General features: G+C 36.1%; 1 protein-coding gene across 3 annotated transcripts in view; it reads right to left on the reverse strand.

Annotated features, from left to right (window-relative positions):
- DZIP1 (DAZ interacting zinc finger protein 1) overlaps positions 1–26,662 on the reverse strand; it is a 96,117-nt gene that overhangs the window by 18,904 nt on the left and 50,551 nt on the right. For 2 of the 3 annotated variants that reach the window (XM_043998680.1, XM_043998678.1), the window contains exons 9-12: positions 24,898–24,946; positions 23,533–23,583; positions 16,912–16,968; positions 6,421–6,480 (exon numbers count right to left, since the gene is read on the reverse strand). In XM_043998680.1, the coding sequence (XP_043854615.1) occupies positions 6,421–6,480; positions 16,912–16,968; positions 23,533–23,583; positions 24,898–24,946 (217 nt within the window). The remainder of the gene's footprint in view (positions 1–6,420; positions 6,481–16,911; positions 16,969–23,532; positions 23,584–24,897; positions 24,947–26,662) is intronic. The other variant, XM_043998681.1, reaches the window with a different exon arrangement.

Consider the following 26,662-nt stretch of genomic DNA (forward strand, 5'->3'; position numbering starts at 1 on the left):
ACTCATTACATATTTTAGACAGTTTAGCTAGAATTTTAGCCCTTAACAGTCTTCCCTGTGTTGGTGATCTCCAGATCAATCTGACAACTGAATAGGGAATGGTTTGGAGTGGGGAGAAACTTAAGGTAGGCAGACCTGCTAACAAACTATGGCAATGTTCCAGAAATAAGGTGATATGGGCCTGTACCAGAGGAGAGAAGGAATATATCAGAAATGTTATGAAAGTAAAATGGACTGGATGTGGCAACAGATTGGATACAGAGGGTGAGAGTGAGGAGCTGTGGATAACACCTTGGTTACAAGCCTGAGTGGATGTTAGTGCCCTCGACAGTAACAGGGAAGTTCTGAAGAGGAGAGAGTTGGGAGGAAAAGATAACATGTTCAGTTTAAGATATCTACCAGACATCTAACAGAAGATTCCAATAGATGGTTGGAAACATAAGTCTGGAAGTTAGGAGATAGGTTACAACTGGATAAGTAGATAAGTAAATCATTAGCATAAGAGATAAATGAATTCAAGGGAGCTGATAAGATCACTAAGTAAAACAGAATAGAGGAAGAAGAGAAATGGGCTCAAGTCAGAACCTTGGTAGGGCACGCATGGTTAGGGGGTATAACCACTTTTCCTACCACTAAAAACCTCAACATCCGGTAGGGAGATTCTAATCAGAATTTTAACTATCAGTACTTCTAACTCTAAGTTAATGATTGCATAGAAATACTTTAAGAAAAGTGGAGGGGAAAGTATTAAAAGTGAAAGGGGGGCAGCTAGGTGGCACAGTGGATAAAGCACTGGTCTTGGATTCAGGAGGACCTGAGTTCAAATCCAGCTTCAGAGACTTGACACTTACTAGCTGTGTGACCCTGGGCAAGTCACTTAACCCTCATTGCCCCACCAAAAAAATAAAATAAACCTATAAAAAAAAGTGAAAGAACGCTGAAGGAATCATCAAATAATGATAACCCTGGTCCCAAGAATGCTAGTAAAAAGCTATGGTATCTTGGACACACCATGCAACCTCTCTCTTTTTTTTTGGTAGGGCAATGAGGGTTAAGTGACTTGCCCAGGGTCACACAGCTAGTAAGTGTCAAGTGTCACAGGTTGGATTTGTCAGGTCCTTCTGAATCCAGGGCTAGTGTTTATCCACTCTACCACCTAGCTACCCCACGCAATTTCTCTTAATGTGTGAAATAAGTCTCTTCAAGTACTCCATGTTGGTGGACTCAACACATTTCACAAATATTTTCAGGGAAGAGGTTTCCTATTTTGAGTTTTAATGCAATGCCTCTGTAGTAAATAAAGTTATGCAAATAAAGAAGAGGCCATCCCTCTACCTCCCTTCTACACCTTGCTAGTGCCTCCCCTCTGAGATTCTCTTTCACACTACATAAAGGGAGTGGCATATTGTCTCCCCAACATGAGAATGAGCTTCTTGATGGCTGGGAATGTTTTTCCCTAATTTAGCACAGTACCTGGCACACAGAAAGCACTTAATAAATGCTTATTAACTGACTGTTTCTGGACTTACAAAACAAATAGGGTAATAGCTGTTCATCCTGAATACCTATAAGGAATGCTCAAAATAACAAAAAAATCACAAAAGCCATCCTTTCCACAATGCCATACTGCAGCAAGGACAAAGGGAGAGAGTTTTAAAAGGGAGAATGGCCTTAACAAAAAGTGGTGGACCACTTCTATAGCTCCTGGATGCAAGGCACCGACCAGGATGACTCCTCTGACAAGGGTCAATTTCATCAGACAAAGGGGAGAACTAATCAAATTGAGGAGTTTCCTGTTCTCCCCGGCTACGTTAACAACAATCCTACACGGATGAAATGGGTGTAGAAGCTAGTATGCTACTTTCCTATTCAATGCCCCCATCAATATGATCCATCTTGCTTCAGGAGAGAATAGGGAAATTTAAGCTGAGAGTACCACCTAAAATACAAAAAGCCATGAAGCTTCACTCATTAAAAAAAAAAAAAAGCAACCCAAATCAACAAACACTATTAGGAAGCATTTAAAAAGCACCATCACTGACTAAAGATGATAGAAGCACTATTACCTGAAGATGCTGATTCACTTATTCTGAATATAACTGAGATAGACAACAATCATCTCTTCAGAACAGAAGTCTTCAAAATAATTAGTCAACGTGAGAGACTTAGCTGCTCTGATAAATACAATGATTTGACAATTCTAAAGGACTCATGATAAAAAATTCTATCCACTTCCAGAGAGAACAAACTCTGAGTGAATATTGAAGCATCTTTTTTCATTTTATTGTTCTTCCTTTTTTGGTATCATGGCTAATATGCAAATATGTTTTACACGACTTCATACGTATTATTGGCATCGTGTTATTTCCCTTTTCGATGGGGAGGGGAGGGGATGGAGGGACAGAGAGTTTGGAACTTAAACTTTTTTAAAAGGATGTTAAAAAATAAATATGGTCATTTGCTTCTTTCCTGTATTATTCCCTCTAGATACCACACTGATTTTTTTTTTTTGGAATACTTCAGGGCCCTAAATTATTCTCTCTGAATGATGACATGCCCCCCCAACCCCCATTCAAGAGTGTTTATACTGGCTCTCAGGAGCCAATTGTTAAATTTTCAGCATGAATATTTACTCCTCATAAATAGGCAAACCCCACAAATCAGGGTCTGTATTTATTGTTTGTCTAGACTTAAATAAGTAATGGAGAAAATGTTAATGATGCAGATTAAACTTAGAAGTATATTCTGTGCAGGAGCAGCTAGATGGCTCAGTAGATAAAGCACTGGCCCTGGATTCAGGAGGACCTGAGTTCAAATTCAGCCTCAAACACTTGACACTTACTAGCTGTGTGAACTTGGACAAGTCACTTAACCCTCAATGCCCTGCAAAAAAAAAGATATATATATTCTATGTTTATTTTTTGAGAGTCAGTTGTTAAACCCTTACCAGCAAATCTCTGACAACACTCAAATCTTTATTAATTTTAAAAGAACAGAAATGAACTAAACTAAAAGCAATAATTTGTTTATTAAAGTTGGGGTAAACATAAAAATATTCATTAACTCTGGCCTGGCCTAAAAGTGAATTGAGTCAAATTGAGGAAGTAAAAAGAAATGAATGAAATGTAAGGAAAACACTTTATTGACAATTTTGAAATTATAAATTAATTCAGGTTTAGTTTGGTTTGGAATTCAAAAAGAATAATTTTCAGTGCCAAACCTTCACAAAGATAGTTTTTTTGGAAAAAAAAAAAACACCTGAAACTCTTGAGAATATAAGACATTACAGGTATAAAATTTTACCTTTCTGATAGAAATTATAAAATAAATATTTAGATAAAGGGAACATGAGACACGAAAATTACTTCTGCAATATGATGCTATAGAATGTTCACTGAAAAAGGAAATTCTGTTAAATATTAGTAATATTTGTTTAAATCATTCATTTAATGGGATAAGTACTGAATTAAAATCATCATGAATGAAAGAAAGCATAATATAATACAATGAGTGACAAATTTGGAGTCAAGAGGACTGGGGTTGGAATCCTGCTTCAGTCATTTGTTAACTGGGTGGCCCTGGGCAAATTACTTAACCTCTATGAGCCTATTTCCTCATCTATATAATGGGAATTGTAACAGCACCTACTTCACAGGGCTATTGTGAGGATCAAAAGGATGTAAAGTACTTTTTGATCTTTACGGGACTGTAAATGTGAGATACCCTTATATAAGCTATGTTGTGTGTATATATAGATATATATCTATATATACATATGTATGTGTATATATGTGTATGTGCCTCAATTTCTGACAGTCTGGGATAGCAATAATAACTATAACACTTTAAGACTTGCAAAGAATTTCACCAATATTATCTCATTTTATCCTCACAACAACCTTGGGAGGTAGGTGCTATTATTATTCTCCTTCTATGGATGAGAAAACTAAGGCAGAGGTTAGGTGACTTGTCCAGGGTCACACATCTAGTAAATGTCTGAGGCTAGATTTGAAACAAGGTCTTCCTAACTTTAGGTCCAGCACTCTCACCAGTTAATTACCTACCTGCCTCTCAAGTGACGAATATGGATAGAATTGATAATAAAAATCTACAAGAAAGCCTAACTACAGCACCAAGCCTAAGTGATACTAACAACTAGCTGAAGCCTCATCTCTTCTCCCATCTTTTTCCATTTTCCTCCTACCCTTTGGGAAATGAGCAGTAGTGATTCCCAACTTTTGTTTTTTGAAAGCCATTGTTTTAATGACAACAGAAGAATTTCAAAACCAAATTATTAAAAAAAATTAAAAACAATGGCTATACAGCAATTTCTAGAAGTGTGCATTGTGACACAAAAACAAAAATACTAACTTAGCAATCACAAAGAGAGCTGGGAAAGGGGAATGAGAGAAATGAAGGCTAACCAAACTAACTAGATCTATGCCTTCTGTTGTCTAAATGAGATAAATGAATGCCGCATCAAGACTGCTGTTTGCATCATTTTGTGAATCATTCCCGAAATGACTGGTAGCTGGCATCAGACATGTTCGTCACATGATAGCCTTCATTTACATTTGGATGATGCTACTGGTGCAGGACCATGAAGGGGATGAGTTTCCTGGAGACAATCGCATTCTCTTCATTGTCCTCACAGTATTTTAATACATTTGCTAGGCGGTAGGCCCAAATTAGAGGGAGAATTTATGACTATGAACTGCTTTCTGTGCATGAAACCCCCCTACATATCTACCAACTGAACTGACATAAATATTAGCTGGTCAAAATCATTCACTGATCTTTGCTAGCCAAAGAAATTAACTGGTGTTAAGGATGAAAACAGATTTTTTTTCCCCTCTCTAAATACGGTATTTTGTTATATCATTCAATATAAAGACGCTGAAGTTATATGAAATTGTAAATGTTTTTTATCAATTATGAATTAAATATTAAAATGATCTCTTTATGATTTTGCTGGAAAATAACTTCAACACATTCTAGTTAAACTAGTCAAAGATTTAACAAAATGAAGGACAATCAAGAACAGTTTCAATTATTACCCAAGAGAAGGCAGTAGCTCCTCGGATCTTCTATAAAGACATTTTCATTTGAAATGTAAGCACCTGAAATCCAGAGTTTATGTTGCTTTTTCTTGCTATTAAAAATTTTTAATGGAAGTGGTCATTTCATCTTTTGTCTCTGACTAGATTTAATATTTAGGTATTCACTAATAAGGCAAATATTTATAGGTAATTAAATGGTATGTGATTTTTGTTGGTGGTGGCAATGTGATAGGTGATGGTATGTGATATAAGGCTGCAAACTTACTACCAAATATTTTAAATCTCCCAGAGTAGGGATAAAAGACTCAAAAAAATAAAATTCAAAACTATTTAAATTTGGATGAGTTTTAAAAGTAGTTTATTGCTATTCATTTCCATTTCAATTCAGTTGACATTGATTAAGTGCCTCTTTATAAAAGCACCAGGCTTTGAACACTGCTATTATTGTTCAATTGTTTCTGACTCTGTGATCCTATCTGGAGTGTTCTTGGGGAAGATGCTCAAGTGGTTTGCCCTTTCCTTCTCCTTACAAATGAGGAAACTGAGGCAAACAGGGATAAATGACTTGCCCAAGGTCACACAACTAGTAAAAGTGTCTGAGGCCACATTTGAACTCAGGACGATGAGTCTTCCTCACTCCAGGCCCAGCGTCCTATCAACTGCACTACCTAGTATTCCCCCTTGGAATACTATATATTCCCATAAAAACATATGGAAGTACTTAAATTAAAAAATAGGCTAGATAACACAGCTTTGGGGACTCCTTACTGTCACTAGTACAAAATACAAATTCTCTTTGGGGGTAATGTGAAGTCTTTCCCAATCTGGCTCCATCCAACCTACCTGCCATGTTACTCATTACACCTACTTGATCTTCCCATCCAAAACATGCTGCCTTTCTCCTTTGTCCCTCCTGTCTGGAATGCTCACCCTCCTTATCACCATCTCCTGGAATCCTGATCCCTTCAAAACTCTGACCAGGAGCCACCTCCTATGCATGTTTTCCTGATCTTTCTAGTTATTAGTGCCCCACAAAATTATTTATGTCATACATATGTTTAACTCATCTGCACATGTTGCACATGAGTTCAGCAATCTAATCTCCTTGAGAGTGGGAACTGTTTCATTTTTTGGTTTTGTATACACTAAGCACAGTATTGTGCACATAGTTGACACTTCATATATACTTGCTGAATGTTAAAGTAAATGAATAAATATCACAAAAATATTTGCAAATTCTAAATATTTCCTTTATATGTACAGTATCATGACTGTTGGCAGCACATTTTAAGGTTTTGTCTATTTTCATAATAAAATATGATCATTTATGCACTTAAGCCTTGATTGATACCACTGTTACCTTTTTCTTCCTCTGAAAGTTCCTCTATCGGTTCCAGTATGTGCAACTTGGATGCCTGTTCTATTAATGAGGAAAAATAGGAATAGCACAAACAGGACAACAGAAGGAGAAGGTCAAAGGAAAATTAGTCTCTTTTCTAACATAATTCTGAAAGTATGGTGTAATTTCTATGGTAATTTTTTTCATGGCTATGTAGGAAAGATTTCATAAAATTCAGATTATGTAGGTATTTAATTCAAGGAAGCTTTTATCAGAGTGACTTTATAAAATGTAGGAAAATAATATATTGTATATTTATTTGAATTAGCTCTACTTATGGAAATTTACATACTTTAGATAATTAGTTTAAGGCTTCTTTCTTACTTTTACTAAGTCATGGCCTTTTCACTGGATATTTTATTTTATCAGATACTTTAAAATATAACTGGCTTGTTTTATTTGAAAGTTAACTATAGACACATAATTTCTCATGTTTTAAATTTCTACCTGAAAACATACTGATCTAGGACCCACTTTTTTTTATTTCATAAAGTCTCCAGTTATTTCATAGGATCATGGATCTAAATAGTTGTAAGGGACAACAGAATGCCTAAACCAACTCCGTTTTAGAATTAAGAAATTGAGGCTCACTTCACTGCTTCTCAACAACTGTTTTCACTATATTGGACAATGTAGCATAGCTGTTGTTTATTTTTAACTTTAGAGTGCAACATTTTTTGCAGACAATAGCTCTACTGATATCAAATGGGATAAAAATGTCAGGGCCTTCATTTTTTTTAGTGGGCAATTCTATTATTGTACTGTAAACATATGTGGACTATTGTTGGTGGTTGTCCTTTGTTCTCAAAGAGGACCATGACATCAGAGTGATGTCACGACTTACACTGAATTTAAGTGAGAGAGGGCTGTGCAAAGTCACCAACCTCAGTCTCTCCTCCTGAGCCATCTCGGTCCAGTGGCAAGATATGCACTGGATATGACCTCAGATGTCTTAAGGTAATTGGGGTTAAATGACTTGCCCAGGGTCATACAGCTAATGTCAAGTGTCTGAGGTGGGGTTTGAACTCAGGTCCTCCTGACTCTGGGGCTGGTGCTTTATCCACTGTGCCACCTAGCTTCTCCAAACGTATTTTGAGTATTGTTCATGCTGAAACTTACTTTAAAGGTACCATTGAATAAATATATTTAATCTGGAGGAAAAAAAGTCTTATTTTGAATGCATGGGTGAACAAAAGAAGGTAAAGAAAGCAAAAATATGTCAAAAATTAATTTCTCAACACCTTTGAAAAAAACACAAAAATTTAAAAACACTCAATCTGATTCATAAAATGTTATAGTTAAATAAGAATGTAGTTTTTTTTTTAAGGAAAGAAATTCCCTGGCTTCTACCAGACATTGAATTAATTAAATTATTTTATGCTAATGTAAAACTACTTTGGGTACAGAGAACTGAAATATCTCTAGTAATTAAAACCATTGTTTTAAATAGTAATGAAAATAAAATTTGATTACAAATGTTTTTCAATGTTTGAAGAGTTTCTTATCTCCATTACTGAATCCCTTGTATTCTGAATCCTAGTTGCCCCACACGACAGCCCAGATTCTATAAAGTCCATCCATATTCCATCTATTCTCATTTTATTAAGACTAAACACCAATTACATGCTCTTACATTGGAGCTTCAGTTAATTATTCAGCACAGGTTTTACCTTACACAAAAAAGCCTATTTTATTTACTAGAACTATTCTCAGGAGATGAAAAATAATTTGCCTTTCCAACTTGAAGAGGAAATTCTTAATGCCATTAGATTGTTATTATTTGGTAGTTACTAAATTGAACAAATGTCTTTCAAAATCTTCAAAGAAATGTTACATGCCCAATTCAGCACTCAGTATAAGTTGTATATCTCATTTCTTCCACTCATATTCAGCTGTTTCTTGAAACAAAGAATGTGAAAAAAACGTGAACATAAATTAACACGACATTTTCTATTAAGGTTTAGGGGAACTGGTTTTAACTTACAGTCACCCTATACATACATACTTCCTATTTGCAGATTGCTTTGTGCTTGGCCAAAAATATTTTAACTTTGCATCTGTATTAAACTTCCTTCAAAAAGAATTCATCTGGTTAGCACTCTGAAGATTTACAGTTCTAAAATATATCTGAAATATATATTGAAAAACACATAATGGAGAACAGAACCACACAAGTACGTGTGCGTACACCTGAAAGAGAAGTTCACTGATTTATATCCTGTGAAGTTTCCTATTCTTTGTCTTAGGTATTTTCACTGCATAAATGGGGTAACCCTCAGCTAAAGGGAAAATTTAGTTAGTTTTTGTAACACTTTACTATTTCTCAATGATACTATTTAACTGAGTTTTTATCATACATGACATGGAAATCTAAGTATAGAAGGAATTTACAGTAAATCCTCACTTGCAAAAAAAAAGCAAAATTAATGAGAAATGGTGGAATGCGGGCCAAAATTAAAACATCGACTAAATACTGACATTAGGCTTAATTTGAATTTGGCAAGTACAGTTTCAGATTAGTATAATCTGGGCTACTTTAGCACACAATATCTCCTCTAATCTGGCAAAATAGGTAGATTATGTTTAGAGAAGGATCAAATGCTGTCTATAACAAATAGTTCTACTTTTGCATACATTTAGCAATTATCTAGATGTTCTTAGTTAAATCATCCAAATTCCTTCTCTTAACTTTGGTCAATCCCAATTCATTCTGCAAGTACTTTCTAGACTCACTCTTTTTCTTTTCCAATTATCTTTTAAACCCCACACCTGAGTTCCCATTTGGCCAAGATAAATCCACTTTTGATGCTAATTCAGCTCACCCACACATTTTAGAATCCCTGGTTTCCTTCAACATTCTCCTTTCCTGGTCTTTCCATGTTCCTTCCCATCTCCCCATTCCCTGTCAAAGTAGTGTCTTCTCTCCTTCCAACCCCACCCCAACCTTGTATCTCTTTAAAAGGTGTTTTCAGATGAAGTCAACAAACCTACCTTGTGATAGGGACCATGCTGAGTATCAGTGATACAAAGAGAGGCAAAAACAATCTTTGCCCTCAAAGGATTTGCAATCTAATTGGGGAAGACAACATGAAAACAACTATGTATGAACAAGCTATATATATAAGAAATTGGAGATAACCAACAGAGGAAAGGCAATAATATTAAGGAGGATTAAGAAAGACTTATTGCAGATGGTGAGACTTTTCCCCCACCCCATTCCCCACAGAGGGAGGGGGGGGATTGCTGCCGTTCAGTTGTTTTTCAGTCATTTCTGACTCTTCATGACTCCATTTGAGGTTTTCTTGGAAAAGATACTGAAGTAGGTTGCCATTCCTTCTCCAGCACATTTTACAGACTGAGAAACTGAGGCATGCAAACAGGAACTAAGTGACTTGTCCAGCATCACACAGCTAGTACACCTCTGAGGCTGGATTTTAACTCAGGGAGATCAGTCTTCCTGACTCCAGCCCAGCACTCTATCCACAGTACCAGTTAACTGTATTTGTGTGTATGTATATATGTATGTGTGTATATGGAAGTATATATGTCTATATATGTATACATATAGACACATATGAGCATAAACTTTTCCAAACATCTACCTTTTAGCTTTCTGTCTTAGGAGTTTTAATTCATGGTCAGAAGGCAAACACTGAGAAAGACTTCTTGCAGAAGATATGTATATATACAAAAACACATATATACACACATATATATTATATATAAAAGCATGCATGCACCCCAGCAAGGATTGTTTTGGTGTTATTGGTCCCCCCCCCCAACCATAGTGTCTAGAGCTACTGGCAAACAGTAGGTACTTAATAAATGCTGTTTGTTGGACTGATAGGATTCTATCATGTATTTGTGAAGCCTGTAAAATGTTTGAAATAACTTTCTGGGCCAAATAAAAAGCAGAATATGTAAGAGTATAATAAATAAAATATTTTCAATTTTCAAATATCTATCAAAATGCACAAGTTTAATTAAGAGAGGAGACAGAAGTTTTACTAAAGATACCACTGTTTTCTAACAGTCACCTTCAATGGGAAAAATCACCAACAGAATTTGAGTGTGGCAACAGCCACAACACAGAAGAAATTTCTCAACTCTCTTCTATTAATGCACTGGCTAGTTTTGTTTTAAGTACTTTTTTAGTTGGTTGAGTAAGCAACATGATATCTGTAGAGAGAGCAAGCATCTGAAACATCTGAATAAATGTGGGAAACTAAAATCATAAACAACACACACACAATTTAATAGCTTTCTACTTAATTTGAGAAGTATACTTAGAGAATGATTATAAAGAAGATGACAACTCCATAATATTTTCAAGTCTAGAGCTGTGGTGAAGCCAAACCCACTCTGTATACTACTCTGGCTTAGATGGGTCTAATCCGATTCTAGCTCTAGCCCAGGGCATCAGTAGTGTTTTATGAGTGCTATGCCAAGGTTCTGACCTCTTTCATTCTACTGTGCCCAGGGGCTGGTGTTAACCACTGACTTACAAACAGGGACAAGGAGGAGTACTGACTGAGTGAAAGCTGCCAGGCAGTGGTCTTGGGGAGGGGAAAGGGTGGAGGGATGATGGGGAGGAACCAGGTGAATTCTTCCAAGCTAGGAAGGGAGCATGTAGTAGCTGCCCGCTCTCACAAACCAATGGCACTTGTGGAGGAAGGCAGTATTGGTCGAGTGCATGGTGGCAGTAGGGACCCACATGCCAATGAAAACTGGCTCACATGCCATCTCTCTGGCATGCATGCCATAGCCTTCTGACCCCCTTTCTGACCATGAGTTAAGATGTCTATAATGGAAACCTAAAGGCAAATATTTGGAAAAATATATGGTCTCTCATATATCTTCAAGGCTTTAGGAAAAACACCTTTTTAAGTGTTTAGGCTTTCTACAGCTAATAAAAATAGCTAGCGTTTATATAGTTCCCAAAGTATGATAAAGTGTTTTACATACTTTAACTTATTTGATCCTCCCAATCCCAAGGGGTAGGTGATATTATTATATACATTTTACAGTAAGGAAATCAAGGCACAGAGAGTTTAAATGACTCGCTCAAAGTCACAAAGCTAGGGTGTGTCTGAGAAAGGATTTGAACTCAGTTCTTCCTGACTCCCCATCCTACATTCTATCCATTGTATCGCCTAACTGCTTCAGAGCTAAAGCCACTAGAGCCCAGGGCTCATGGGAATGCTTAGTAAGAGAGGAAAAGAAACCTAGCTGGAGAAATACCAGATTGTGGCACTGAGATCCTACTCTAAAGACTCTTCAAACTTTTTGCTGTCTCTGAAACGGTTTATTAAAAAATAAAAACAAACCAATTTTGATTGGAGCCCATGCACCAAGGTCTTTTAAAAATCCTTTTCTTAAATGCTCATTACTGACTGCATCTACTACAATTCCATTTTCTGATAAATTTTATTCTGAATCTAACAAAGGCTGAAACAACCTAGGGAGAAATATGTGACTCTCAGCAAGTGTTTTATCATTTGGAACATTTGGAACATGTCATCTCCATCTTGGGGCTTCCTTCAAGTCCTACCTTCTCCAGGAAACCTCTCCTGATAATTCTTAATTCTAGTGCTTTCCTTCTGTTGTTTATTTCCAATTTATCCTGTATATAACTTGGTTTGTATGTAGTGATTTTCATGGTATTTCCCCCATTAGACTGCGAACTCGTTGAGGGCAGGGAGTGCCTTTTACCTTTTTCTGAAGTGCAAATAGTAGGCACTTAGTCAATGTTTACTAACTGACTAAAATTCTTTACAATTATTTTCACTTCTCCATTTTCTTTTTTCTTTTTTTTTAACTTCTCCATTTTCTTCTCCATCACTTTTTCTTTTCCATTTAAAAATGTGTTGCCTCTATAAATAACAGCAATTCTGCCCAAATTACGAAACATAAAAAAGTTTGGTAATGTATACGTGACATATCAGAATCACTAGACATAACCCATATTTGGAGAGGGGTATAAACATTTTTACCGTTGTTTCTATGTTTGCAATTTTGCAGTACTTGACCTGAGTTCATGGATAGCTGCTACATATCAGAGACATCTTAAGACTTAGAGTCTTAGTGATCAATAGTTCTGCTTCCTAGTTTTTACAAATGTCTTCATTTCACCCAATTATTCAGAATGGGCATTATCACAATGAAAAATAATAGTGAGAGAAAAATAAGATTATAAATGAGTACTATTTTCTATATGTTGAGAAAGATCAACAATCTTCATACGTTATTGATTATGCTCAAGGGCTGATTCTAGAGCAAGTCAAATTTTCAGTCACATCATCCATGTGGACCAACAAACAATGGTTCTTCTCATCAGTTGAAGGTATGCTTGGAGTACAGAGAGAAAATCAGACAAGTTTTCTTTATGTGTCTGGTCACTATTACACCTTCTTTCACTGAATAACTCGAGGGCTGTGTGAAATTCAGTTGGAGAAATTCTGAGAGGCCCAACACCAGACGCAGAGTCAGAGGGACCTGTGCTCAGGTTCAGGGACCCTAGATGAACCATTTAATCTTTCTGAGACTGCAAAATCAGCACACTGGGCTATCTTGGTCTCTATGTTGCCATCCAAGTCTAAAATCCCATGACTGCTCCCTTTTATGCTTAAGAACAAGAGGCAGCATGATACAAAGGAAAGAACACTTGATAGATGGTCAGGAGAGAGGTGAACTCATCCCGCTGCTTTGACACTTAGGAGCACTTTGACCTGGGCAAGTCATTCCCACCTATGCAAGCTTTGGTTTCCTCATTGTAAAGCAGAATCCAGGCTTCGTCGGATTGTTGTTAAGATAAACTGCAAAGCTTGAAAGAAATCTGAGTTATTACTATGTGCCCTATTGTGACATTGCCTACTGTTAGGTGGACATCAGTATGCTGAAGTCTCTGTTTTCTGAAATGACTTCTTTCCATCACCCACATCCAGAGAGTTTTTATTCCTCTTTGGTTACTATAGTTATGATTACTTTAAAATAATAATGACTATTGTTCTGGGGGAAAAAAAAGCTAGTGCACCTGCCACAGCTACATGATAAGCTAACTGTTCACTGCTCCCCACACTATTTCACTGCTACCCTGCTGCTTTCCATTTTATTCCAAATTTAACAGTAGTATAAACAATCTCCTTAGTGAGAAAGATATTGCTATTAAAATTAATGATATTTTATAACCTATAACAATATTGCATTGTGAAAGTTTCCCCTTTACAGTGTTCTGCAATACTTTTCCTTTTTCCATATTACTTATATAAGTTGGTATGGGGAGGGTCAGTTAATAATATTTTTTGTTTTAAAAATTCAAGAGTTTATATGACACACTGTATCTTACTGGTGAGACAGGTGCTATTCTATCTCCAAGTAGCCTCAAAACCCCAGGGCATGGTCATTATTTTACATTTATCATGCAGTTTTACATTCACATTTATCATACAATTTTGCATACCTGGCTGGTGAAATGACCTGTTAAGTTTTAAAACCCTAATGTGTCTTATTCTGAATGTAAACATGTTAAGAACAACAATGGTAATTCTGATTTTAAAAAATCTAAGCTTTAAGAATATCCAAATTCTTATGTAACAGACTTTTTTTTGTTCCTGTTAAGTTAAAACCATTTATTTGAGTCTTAGCTATATAATAAAGAAAAATAAATATTTTTAATTTATGGGAAAAAAAGAAGTCTGCCCCCCCCCCCATGTAGTAAAAAGTACCTAGAAGATTTGACAAGGCTTTTAGGCATCATCACCATAAAAAGATGAAATAATCCCCTATCTTAAATTTTAGGTCATTCTAAAACAAAACAAGAAGCCAAGTTATCAGCACAGGTGACATCTAAGTTCCAAATAATACAGATCAAAGTAAAACCTACAAATGAAACCTCTCTTTATTTCTGTATCTGTAGTTCTGTCATTCTGGCATCAGAATTCATCCGTAACTCTAGGAGGAATGTGTTCTATAATGTCTAGCCATTACTAAGAAATTCATTCCTCAGACTTTAACTAGGAAAACCCTAGGTTAGTACACACTGAATGGTAACCTATGTAATTATTTTACCCAGTATCTAATTCCCATCCTAACTACTGCCTTAAAGATCTTAGAGCTGATACTGAAAAACACATTCAATGGAGTATAATGCCATGGGAGTTATGAAAGTCTGGAGGTTTATGTGAAAAATAAAATTAATATTCCATAGACATTTCACTTTTATGGAACTGTTTTGCTCATTAGGGAGAGAAGGACTATTAGTCTGAACAGTATAGATGTTCTTAACCAAAGATAATGGATTTTTTTCCCCCTCGTTCTGTACCCATGAATTCCCTCGGCCAATGCAGAGCTGCAAGTACTCTGTATTTCATATTAGTGAATTCTCTGGGGACAATGAGAAATTAGGGTCACATAGCTAGTAACTGAGTCCTAAATTAGGCCATTTATGTGTTAAAAAGTTATTCAGTCATTCATTTGAAGCTTTACAATGAGCTGGGTGAGGGCACTAAGGGCGCTAATGGAGAATAAAGTGTTTGACTTCTCTTACTGACAGGATTCCCCTTTCTAATTAGTGGAAGAATCAAACTGACAGAAAAATCCTGTGGCCTTGCTCTTCTTCCTGGGCTCCCAGTCCAGAGAGAAGGAAGCATGCCAGCATCTTTATCCTTCCCTTGGTACCTGGCATTTCAAAGAGCTGAGAAGTCACAAGGGAACAGGGGAGGGGGATTAGGGGCAGAACATGGCTGAATTAACCAGGGGCCTGCTGGTGCCAAGCTTATACTAACTCCTGAGAACCAAATTTTTTGATGTTTGAGCATTTACACCTCAATAATCGGCCAATGCTACATTGGAGACTTCATTTATTGTTCTGTTGATTGTCTAGAATTAAGAAAGTGATGACAAAAATGTGAATGATGTACATTAAACTTAAAAACATGTCCCATACACTACTATTATTTTCCTCTGGAGAGCCAATGGTTAAACATTTACCAGGACCCCCGATCCTAACTAACTCTAAATGGCTTAAGATATCTACTATTCAGTATTTCTTTGGCATCAGAAATAACCTCGATGTAGCAAATCACAGAATGAAAATGATATGCAGTAAATGCTAACCTTTTATCATGAAATAGAGAAGGCTGATGAAAATGAAGATAGGAAGGGCAGGAAAAAGACATAAAACCCACTAGTAGAAGAAAAAAGATAAATAATCAGCAATGTTATACCAAAATCATCATCCTGTTAAAATAATGAAATAGGGTAAAAGTAGGACTATTATGGATGAGAAATGACCATTTCTGAACAATTCCTTCTTGAGATTTTTTTTTCTTGGAGGTGCAATACTGCGGAACTCCAATAAATAATCAACATGAAAATCTCTACCATTACATTATGTGGGGGAAATCTGCATGGTCTAAACCCCTATGGAACTACAAAATGTAAATACCAAAGGAACTGTAAGTAGAGAATTTATGGATTACATATTGAAGTTACATATACAAGACATTAATCACCTATAATGGAATTAAGGAGAAATAAACCCTCATAAACAACTTCGTGAGTTGGGTAGTGAGTAAAAGAAGTATTTTTTAGAAAGCCATTATGGCCAAAGCACATTACAGGCAGAGCAGAGTATAGGTCCTGGTAGATAGACCAATTAGCTCTACTATAATATCTTGGATTAAAGGCTACAATTGGAAGGTGGAATAGTACAGTTATTCATGCCTGCCACTTAATAATTTTGATCATTTAAGACAGAAAAAAGATAGTTTCATTTTTTAAGCAGATTGCTTAAAAAAATACCCAACACAGTACCACAAAATTTAAAATAAATTAAATATGGCTAAAAATATTCTTAAAATCTACAAGACTTTAATAACATTTGTCACTTTTAGTAATAACACTTTTAATATCAACCTTCTTCAAAGAGATCTAGTCATTTGGACTATGAATTGACCCAATGGGCAGGAATCTCCTCTGGTGGATCCTATTTTTCCTTTTGGTCACTGTCACATGGATTTTATAGATTATTTTGGCCAACCAATCATTGAAGCTACCTGAATAAAAATGTGACTCTCTGCCCCATTCAAAATTTAAAAAAACAGTCACACATGCCCTGTGGCTTGAACTGGGTGGCTGGTTTAATATAAAGTCAAATTTTTTTTTTCTTATTTAATATCAACTACCAAAAATCAGACATGAGAAGAAATACTATTGGGGGGTGGGGTGGAGGGAAAGTTAAAACCCATATTTGAAGTTACTACCAATCAATGCATACATTTTCTACTTTCTGATCTTAATAAAGTAAAAAATGGAGATTAGTTCTACTAAGTGTTTTCTGATCACTAAAAGTTTTCTGTACTATTTACCCCACAGAAGTACTTTCAGTTAATAAGTTATCTAACTCAGTGTGGCAATTTCACATAAAACACTGAGTTGACTGCTGAAACTTACCACGCACTATTGTTTGACTTGATTTAGAATCCAAACTCTTTGATGCTAAAGCATTCACTGAAACGGAATAAAAAAAAAAAGTAAAGAGCTAACCAAGTTTCATAATTAAATCTAAATAATCTGAGCATGACAACAAATAAAGGCTATTCAAAACAGGCATGATTACAAGAGAATATTAACATTTCTTTCCATATATAAAGATAAAATATTTCCAACTAATTCAGAATTGTTTTTAAAAATTAAGTCATACCCTAAATGGTACCTTAAGAGGTTGTGTGGCCCACTTTTAGCCTTTAGGAAGAAAGAGATTCCAAACTGATGAGCACTTATGCTCCACATTTTTAAGGTTGAAAAGCCCCTTTCTGAATATTTAACAGTCTCTTTCTGCATCCCTTTTTGTACAATATTATGTTCTATAGGGGCATTTATCGGTGCATTTTGTTTTTCTGCTTTAGTTGTACTTAATCCTTAGCCTTTGTCCCTCTATTCTGTTTTCTATTGACTTTTCCTCTAGTGTAAAATGGTAATTTAAATTATAAGCATTCTCTACCATCTCTAGCCATTACCTTGACAGAAGAAGCCAAGCGTCACTTGAGATTCCATTATGACCAATGGCCGTCGTTTACAAAATTATTGATTAGGCTTATTCATATAGTCTGTTACTACAGAATAGTATTGTACCTACATATTCTTCCTTAGTAACCTGACCTAGCTGCTATGTTCCTCAGATTTCCCATTTATGGGTTGTTTCAGTAGCCTTTTTATTTGGAGAGGGAAAGTAGTGTAACGATTGGAATAACGCCATCTGCTGGATACTTACTGTAGAAGAGTTCTGCCCATGAAGGGAGGGTCTTTGAGGGCAAGACCAGGAGTCAGGAAGTGACGCGGGCTAGTGGGAGGAGGAAGGAAGAGACTGGCGCTCAGGCTCAGGCTCTTTCCTTTGGACTCTGGCGGAGAGCGGAGCTAGAAATGTGCTCTCCCTTTAATAGATAGGAATCTAGGCCTTTTCTTCTCTCTTTATCAAATTCTTATTCTCCTTAATAAACGCTTAAAAGTCTAACTCTTGCTAAAGCTTATAATTTATTGGCGACCACTCATTAGATATTTTAGGCAGTTTAGCTAGAATTTTAACCCTTAACAGATGGCTGACCACGAAGAGGAAAGCTGAACCTCACTTCTGATCTTCTGGTTGGGTAAGAAATTTCCCCTCCCTCTCCCTTTAACTGCTAAGTACTGGCTTACTGGCTGTGTTTTTCCTTTAAATTTTTTCGAATGGACCTTTTAAACTCCCTAATTATCCTATTTTTTATTTTAGTCTGTTTAACCAGACAAATGGGAGATAAGATCATGTTAATGCTTTGTTTTTGTGGATTTTCTATTTTTCTTTTTATTTTTGTTAAAAGAGCCAGCAACTTACTCACACAAGGAAATATCTCTCCCTCTCCCAACCATGCTTTTTCAGAGAAACCTGAAGAGATTCCCGCAGCTTTTCCCAGTTCTAACAGTAATTGTTGCTCTAATTTTGCATGCCTGGAGGCAATGACCCACCCTCTAGAAGCTTTTAATCCCCTAGCACCTGGAGGCAAAGTGGGGGAAGAGGAATCCAGGCCTGAGTTCAAAATCAAGTCTGATTCAAATTGCTCTGGTCCCTCCCCTCCTCTCCAGACCCCACCCTCTACTCCTCCTATGGCCAAGCCCATAGCTTCCCCTGCCTGGGAAGTCCAGAGATCTGATGCGCATGCTCAACTTTTTCTACCTGCATTTGCAGCTTCAGGCTCAGCCCTTCCCCATCCTGGCTGTGCTTTTGAGACAATCTTAGAAAACTCTTTAAATTCCAGATATGCTCGTTTTGTTCATAATTTTGCTAACCTGCTTTTGTCTTTCATTAGTAATCTTATAAAGCATTTGTATGGTGAAAAGCCCGACAGACAATATAGAGGGGTTAAAGAAGAAAAACTTAAGCTGAATAAGAATGACAATCATCAACATAGTTCAAGACAATGCTTCTTTTGGCATGGAAGGATATATATTGTACAGAAATGTAGAAGTAAGCAGCAAGGTATTGATATGAGTATTGGGGATTTTAGATATTGGAATCAAAAGTGTTCTGAATTCACTCAGAGTAATTGTATCAGTTCAGAGGTTACATAGGATTTCTATGCTATTACATCTACATTTTGAAATTAATGGTAATGGGTTTATTTTCATAGAGATTTTCATGCTTTTGAGATTGTGTCTTATACTTAGTTTTTAAAACAAGGAGAATATTTGTAAAAGCTTTTTATAGTCATGTGATCAAGTTTATATTTTATAATACTCATTAATATTAAGTTCACATTCATTTAGTCCTAGTTTGAATTTCATTGTTTTTTATTGTTCCATGTGTATTTTCTTCTATTCGTTTTTATCTATCTAATTTTAAAAAATTGCAAGATGGTTTTGATTTCATAATACAATGTTAATTCTAGGAGTATTGTGGTCCCATATTCTGAGTTGTTTGTTTTTGTTTTTCTCAACTGATTATTTGATCAAACTCTTTAAAGCATTTCCTTGGCAAATTGGTTGCCATGGCAAGTGTAAATTGATTCTAGAAGTATTATTTTTGATAAGCACATTCCAAAAAAAAAAAAAAAAAGAGGGGAACATTTGTAAAAGTTTTCTTTTTTCAAAAAAAAGTTTTCTTTGAGATTCTGTTGTGCTTTAACTTGTATTTAAATATGTTCAGATTTTTCAAAAAAGTAATTGTATACTAAGTTAAAAAAAGGGGTATTATTTGAAATTGTTGCATAATTATATATTGTGTTCTGAGTCAAGATGTATTCACATTTTTTGCAATCATTTATTATCCTCAATTTTTAAATCCATATGAGACTTGGATTATGGGAACTTATCATTTAAGACATTAATTGCCTTTATTCTGAGTTATCAGATGCCAGTTGGCCAAGATGCCATCCAATCACAAGAGGAATACATGCAAGAGCAGACACTGAACTGTCACATGAGGGGAGACATGCATGAAGTCAAGGTATGGCCGAGGGAACGGCTTTTGACAAATGTTGAGGTTGGATTCTCTTGGTTTAATAGTTTATTTTATTTTTCCCCACAATATTGTACAGATGGCTGGAAGTATTCATCCCACCCATCTCGCTCCTACACCTGGCTTCTATGCTCCCTCCTATATGCCTGATGCCATGGACATCTCAATCCCATGCATCTGATTAAGTCTGACTCAGTTTCCTCCAATATGTTCGGTGGCATGGACATATATTCCATCCACCTATTTTAGACCTGGCATACTGCATGGGCAGTATATATTGCTCAAGTGTGGGAATGCTCATATCCCATCATTTCTCTGTTCTTTTATGGTAACCCCCATAATTATCTCAGGTGTCATGATAAATACAGTGTTGAATTTGGCCTTGACACCTGTTACCAATTATATTAGATTTTTAAATTTCTCATAATGGCATGAGGATAATTAGGCAGATGATGCAAAAAGTGATAAAACAAAGATAAAAATTATTTTTATTAATTAATATTGCAGCAATTGTCTTCTCAATTACCCTCCATGAGGGGGGACTATAGTAATATTATAATTTTAAAGAATGTTTTAATTTTTGTTTTATTATATGTTTCATGTGTAACAACTAAGATTCTGAATTCCCTTAGACATGTTTTTGAGAACTTTCATTGTTTGATTTGATTATTGACAAAGCTATTTTAAAGTTGTGTTAAGCTCAATTTTGTAGGAAATTTTCCTGGCTGATTACCAGCATCCACACATCAACCCCTGAAAAGACTTCCATTCCACGACTACACCTAGAGGACATCTGAGAAAAGACTTTCAGAGACTTTAAATGAACAGTTTTGATTTGTTGTTTTTGTTGGTTTTTTTCTCTTTCTGTTATAATATACACCATCTGTAACATGTATTCTCTGCAGAGGCCCTCCCTTTGCAAGACTAATGTCAAAGCGTCGGTTCATGAGGACAAAAAAAAAATCGCCCCTCTGGACAAAACTTTCCTCTCTTCCTTTTCTATATTGTTGTTCACATATTATTAGTTAGCAATAGTTATTATATTCTTTTTACTGTTCCGTCAAGGAAATATTTTGTTTCTTGAGGAACAACAGGGGGGACTGTAACGATTGGAATAACGCCACCTGCTGGATACTTACTGTAGAAGAGTTCTGCCCATGAAGGGAAGGTCTTTGAGGGCAAGACCAGGAGTCAGGAAGTGACGCGGGCTAGTGGGAGGAGGAAGGAAGAGACTGGCGCTCAGGCTCAGGCTCTTTCCTTTGGACTCTGGCGGAGAGCGGAGCTAGAAATGTGCTCTCCCTTTAATAGATAGGAATCTAGGCCTTTTCTTCTCTCTTTATCAAATTCTTATTCTCCTTAATAAACGCTTAAAAGTCTAACTCTTGCTAAAGCTTATAATTTATTGGCGACCACTCATTAGATATTTTAGGCAGTTTAGCTAGAATTTTAACCCTTAACAGTAGGAAGGGGGTGCATCTGGATTTATGATTTCATTTATCTGAACATCCTATTGTGGAGGGAAGGAAAAGGGAATAAGCATTCATTAAACCCTTACTATGTGCCAGGCACTAGGCTAAGCACTTTACAAATATCATCTCATTTGATCTTCACAACAATCATGTGAGGTAGATACTATTATCTTCCCCATTTTACAGTTGAGGAAACCAAGGCAGACCGAGGGTAAGTGACTGGCCCAGGTTCCTACACCTAGTAAGTGTCTGAGACCAAATTTGAACTCGATTTTTAACTTGATGTCAGGCTCAACACTCTATCCACTGAGCCACCTAGCCACCTCTGGGTATGGAAGCTACAGATCAACAGGTAACTTAGTTTGAGAGAGTACCTGGGGTGCTGAGATGTTAAGGGATTTACATATAGACACACAGTCAGAAGCTGTAAGAGGCAGGACTAAGGCTGGTCATCATCTGTCCACAATACTGTTCCTATTTCTTTCCTAGATGGAAGTTTTCTCTCTCTCTCTCTCTCTCTCTCTCTCTCTCTCCTGTAGAGTCATAACATTCAAAGGAACACTCCTCTATCTGCTCTACTTTATGAGATAAATATGATTGATTCACCAACATTTTGGTGCCCATGACATCTGAGCCTTGCCCCAAAATCTATATCTTTAAAAAGGAAAGACAGTAGACCATAAGGAGCTCCAGATAGGCCTTATCTGCTAAAACCCTTATCAACCTTTTCTCATCAGGTGCATAAGCCCTATTATAATATACTGCCTTGTCCAATTTATGTCACCCTTTTAACTTTACTTCATCAACTCCATCTCTCCTTCCCTACCCCTAATTTCTATTTCTTATCTAAGAGCCTCTGAAACATATTTGCTTTTTTTTTTTTGCTTGTTTCTATTTGCATTTTCTTCTTCACAATTTTTCTCCTCCCTTTGTTTTTTTGTTTTGTTTTTGGCGAGGCAATTGGGGTTAAGTGACTTGCCCAAGGTCACACAGCTAGTAAATGTTAAGTGTCTGAGGCTGGATTTGAACTCAGGTCCTCCTGACTCCAGGGCCGGTGGTCTATCCACTGCGCCACCTAGCTGCCCCTCTTTGTTTTACTGAATATAAATAAACATTAAAAATCAAAATCATTCTATTTTTAAAAAGAACATAATCTATAAATGTTTAAGATCTTGGAGCTATGTTTTTTACGTGGTGCCCATTGGATGTAGAGTCAGGAAGATCTGAGTTCGAATCAGAATTTATTGACTCTATGACCCTGGACAAGTCACTTGACCTCTGTCTGCCTAAGTTTCCTCAGTTGTAAAAATGGGGTTAATCATAGCACCTGCTTCCCAGGTCTGATGTGAGGATCAAGTGAAATATTATTTGTTAATGACTAATGTGGAAATGTTTTACATGACTGCACACATATAACCTATATCTGATTACTTACTATCTCAAGGAGCAGGGAGGAGATACAGGGAGGGAGGGAAGGAGGGACAGAATTTTTAAATGTTTTAACATGTAATTGGAGGAAAAAGAAAGTATAAAAATTAGTAATATTTGTCAAATGTTTTGCAAACCTTAAAGCATCACATAAATGCTAACTATTATTGTTATTATTAAAATTTAAGTATGTCCAATAGGATAGTTAGGTACCGGTGATTACTTAACCTCACGACTGATACTGGGCAATTCTTCAATGCTGATTTGAATAAAACCACTCTATAACAATGAGAATCTCAACTGTCCTAATAATAGCTAAATAGGGCCAATACCACCCACACATAGACAGTGCATTATTTTGTACCTCTCATATTGGGAAACTTCATGGGGGAATTCCTAATAGCACTCTGCTAAATAGAACAGATTAGATTGATATTAATCCAGATCACCATACATAAAGGCATGCAAGTTTGTTTTTACAGCTACAACAATCTTGACAGTGTCCATGAAAAATGTGTTTTAGAACAAGGTCAAATACAGATATCACAGTAAAGACGTCAAAATGTAATCTCTAAAATATGTCTGTGCTTAGAGAAATATTTCCTAGGTTAATAAATAAGCAAATGTTGGGTTATGTTAGCTCATGAATGATGTCAAATTCTCACTAAGTGTATTATAGAAACTTACTATGTATAGTTGGTACAGGTCTTTCTGAAGTGTGCCTTGTAGAAGAATTCCCTGAAATAGTAAAATAAGAAAAAGAATAAGGATCAATTAATTAGTGTAGACTTAAAGAATATCCTTTTATTACAGAATTGAACATTATTTATAAATTAAAATATTTTGTCTTCTTCCTTAAAATTTAACCTTTGATCTATACACAATGCAGGATTGTTAAAACTTAGCAGACTCTTAGTAATTCATTCCTTTATCCTGTAAAAGAAGAACCTCCACAAAAAAATACAAACAACATTCACTAAATACACATGGATTAAATTTTTTAAAAGAACATAATGCTATATACCATTTTCTAATTACTCACTGACAATAAATACGGTAGAGAAACTCTCAAAGCTTCTCTTGTGGTAGGAAGAAATTTCAGCTTCACCATCAAGGCAGGTAAGGCTTTTTCTAGTTGGTAGGGAAGTCAAGGATTCCCAGCTTTGACATTATTAGGTTCTACTTGATGATCCCATACTTATCAAGTGGCTCCAAGGTGAAGTTGCAATTTCCTTTCAATCTTGAATCACAGAATAGAAACCCTAACAGAATTCCAGTCACACAGACAGTAACTTGTTAATGTGGCCAATAGGCTTAAATACATCCTAACTCCCATGTTTAAAAGTGTTGTCATTAACTCAGGATACCAACTCTGAAAGTCTTAATAACTTAATTTTTTGAACAATTGAGTGAAATAACTTAGCCTCTCAATAATTCAATAATCTGAGACTTCACTGGAATGAGTACTCCCTCCACTACTGCAAGTCACAATATTTCCATGACCTGGTAGATGGGTTTTTTTGTGTGCTGGTGTAGTCCCCAAATTCATTACTCTGTGAGCCAGCCAAGCTTCACTCACACTATAAAAATTATAAATTAAGTAGTAAGTGCCTAGTATATGCCCAAATACCCATGCTTCAAATGGATTTATAGGTCTCATCCATTTGGATAATTCTCCAACAATAAAGATTACAACCTGTTCGTCCTATCCTCATTCAGTTCCCCCTTTCTTCATGCCCTTCCATAAATTTACCACAGGCCACCATTGGTTCATTCAGTGTGTTAAGGGTTCTTGCTTATTTCTCTTGACATTTCAAGGTGAACAATAGAGCCATTTGAGTTATCTATGGTGAGCTCCTATCACCAAATGACAGGACCATTTTCTTTTGGTACTATGTCCTATAATAACTTTTAAACCGGGTTTAAAAAAAAAGATTAATTACAGTAAAATGCCTTCCAAATTAAAATATCAAATAATACAACACATATACAATTATTTGATTGACAGCCTGGTGACCACTGCCATAAGCATTGTGACACAGTTCACCTTACCATTATGCTCATTGATTGTGTGTAATGGTTTGCTGGCAAACTCTTTAATCTGCAAAGAAGAAAAACCTATTAGAGTAGCCCACATAAAACTGGAAATGGACTTATATGACAGTGTGTAGGGCATAAAAATCAGTCCATTAAAATTTGCCTGGAATCCTATAAAAATATAGAGATTGTTCACTATTTTACAAACACCCTGGCAAGGGAAAACCCCAGAAATGCGGAGTTTAGGCCTGATAATTTAACCACTTATTTACTTATTACTAATTTTTACCTTTAAAATATTTTTTCATGCCAATGGAACAATTCTGTTACTTTTACTCTGAAATATATACTTTTCCTTTACTCTGCTGGTGATTCATGTTCAGTATTTACAGGCAATCACAGGAAGAGCTGGTTATTCTTCACTATCTTACTTCAATACTTTAATAGATTTATATCAGCACAGTAGTGCCTGGCACATAGTAGGCACCTGTGATTGGTTGATTTGTGATTTCATCATCATTGGTATTATGTCTAATACAGACTGCAACTCCTCCATGTCTCAGCATAACAGTAATCTCCTTTGCCTTATTTTGTGGCCCCACTACTTAGCACAGTGCCCAACACAACAGGAATTGAATTTACTCTCTTGTCTTGACTTAGAACAACAACAAGAACAAAATGATATAACAAAAACAATAATAATAAACAAAAAACAAAACCCAGGAGTCAGTTCTCAGGGGGAAAATCTTTTCCAAAAATAGCTAGGCTGATTTTCCAATCAATCAATCAATCAGCAAGCATTTTTAAAGCACTTACTATATGTCAATTAGTATGGGGATAACAATACGAAGATCCAATAGTCCCTCTGTCAAGGAGCTCATATTTATTGTGTAAGAGAACAAAATATATATGCATGTGTATATACATACATAGATGTGCATATACACACTGCATTGACACATATATGTGTAGTATAGATTACATATACATGCTTATGCAGATATATTGGATCTATACATTTTTGTGTATGTATGTGAATATATACATATATAATGCATCTACACACATATAGACATAGGTATATATCTGTGTCTATATTAAATCTATGCAAAACAAATACAAGGTAATTTTTTTTTTTTTTGCAGGGCAGAGGGAGCCACTAGAAGCGTAGGGAAATCAGAAAAGACCTTGTATAGAAGGTGATACTGGAGCTGAATGTTAAAGGTAACTGGAGGGGCAGCTAGGTGGCACAGTGGATAAAGCACTGGCCCTGGATTCAGGAAGACCTGAGTTCAAATGCGGCCTCAGACATTTAACACTAGCTTACTAGCTGTGTGACCCATGGCAAGTCACTTAACCCTCATTGCCCCGAAAAAAACAAAACAAAACAAACGAAAAATAAAAACAAACAAACAAACAAAAAGGTAACTGGAGGTTCTGAGATGCAGAGGTGAGGAGGAATTCATTCTAGACATGGGGGAAAGCCAAGGCAAAAGTCTGAAGAAGGGAGGCAGAGAGTTGTATATAAGGAACAGCAGGAATGCAAGTTTGGCTGGACCAAAATTACTCTTTATAGAAAGTAGGGTAATTACAGAAAGTAGAGTAATCTGTGATAAGGCTGGAAAAATGGATTGGATCCAGGTTATGACAAGCTTTAAACGTCAAACAGAGATGTTTTTATTTGATCTCAGAAATAGGGAGCCACTGGAATTTATTGAGCAGGGGAATGGCATGGTTTGGAGAAACCATTTTATTATTTGACATCTGAGTGAATGATGGA

This window comes from Dromiciops gliroides, chromosome 3 (assembly GCF_019393635.1).
Source record: "Dromiciops gliroides isolate mDroGli1 chromosome 3, mDroGli1.pri, whole genome shotgun sequence".
In the NCBI taxonomy this organism is placed as follows: domain Eukaryota; kingdom Metazoa; phylum Chordata; class Mammalia; order Microbiotheria; family Microbiotheriidae; genus Dromiciops; species Dromiciops gliroides.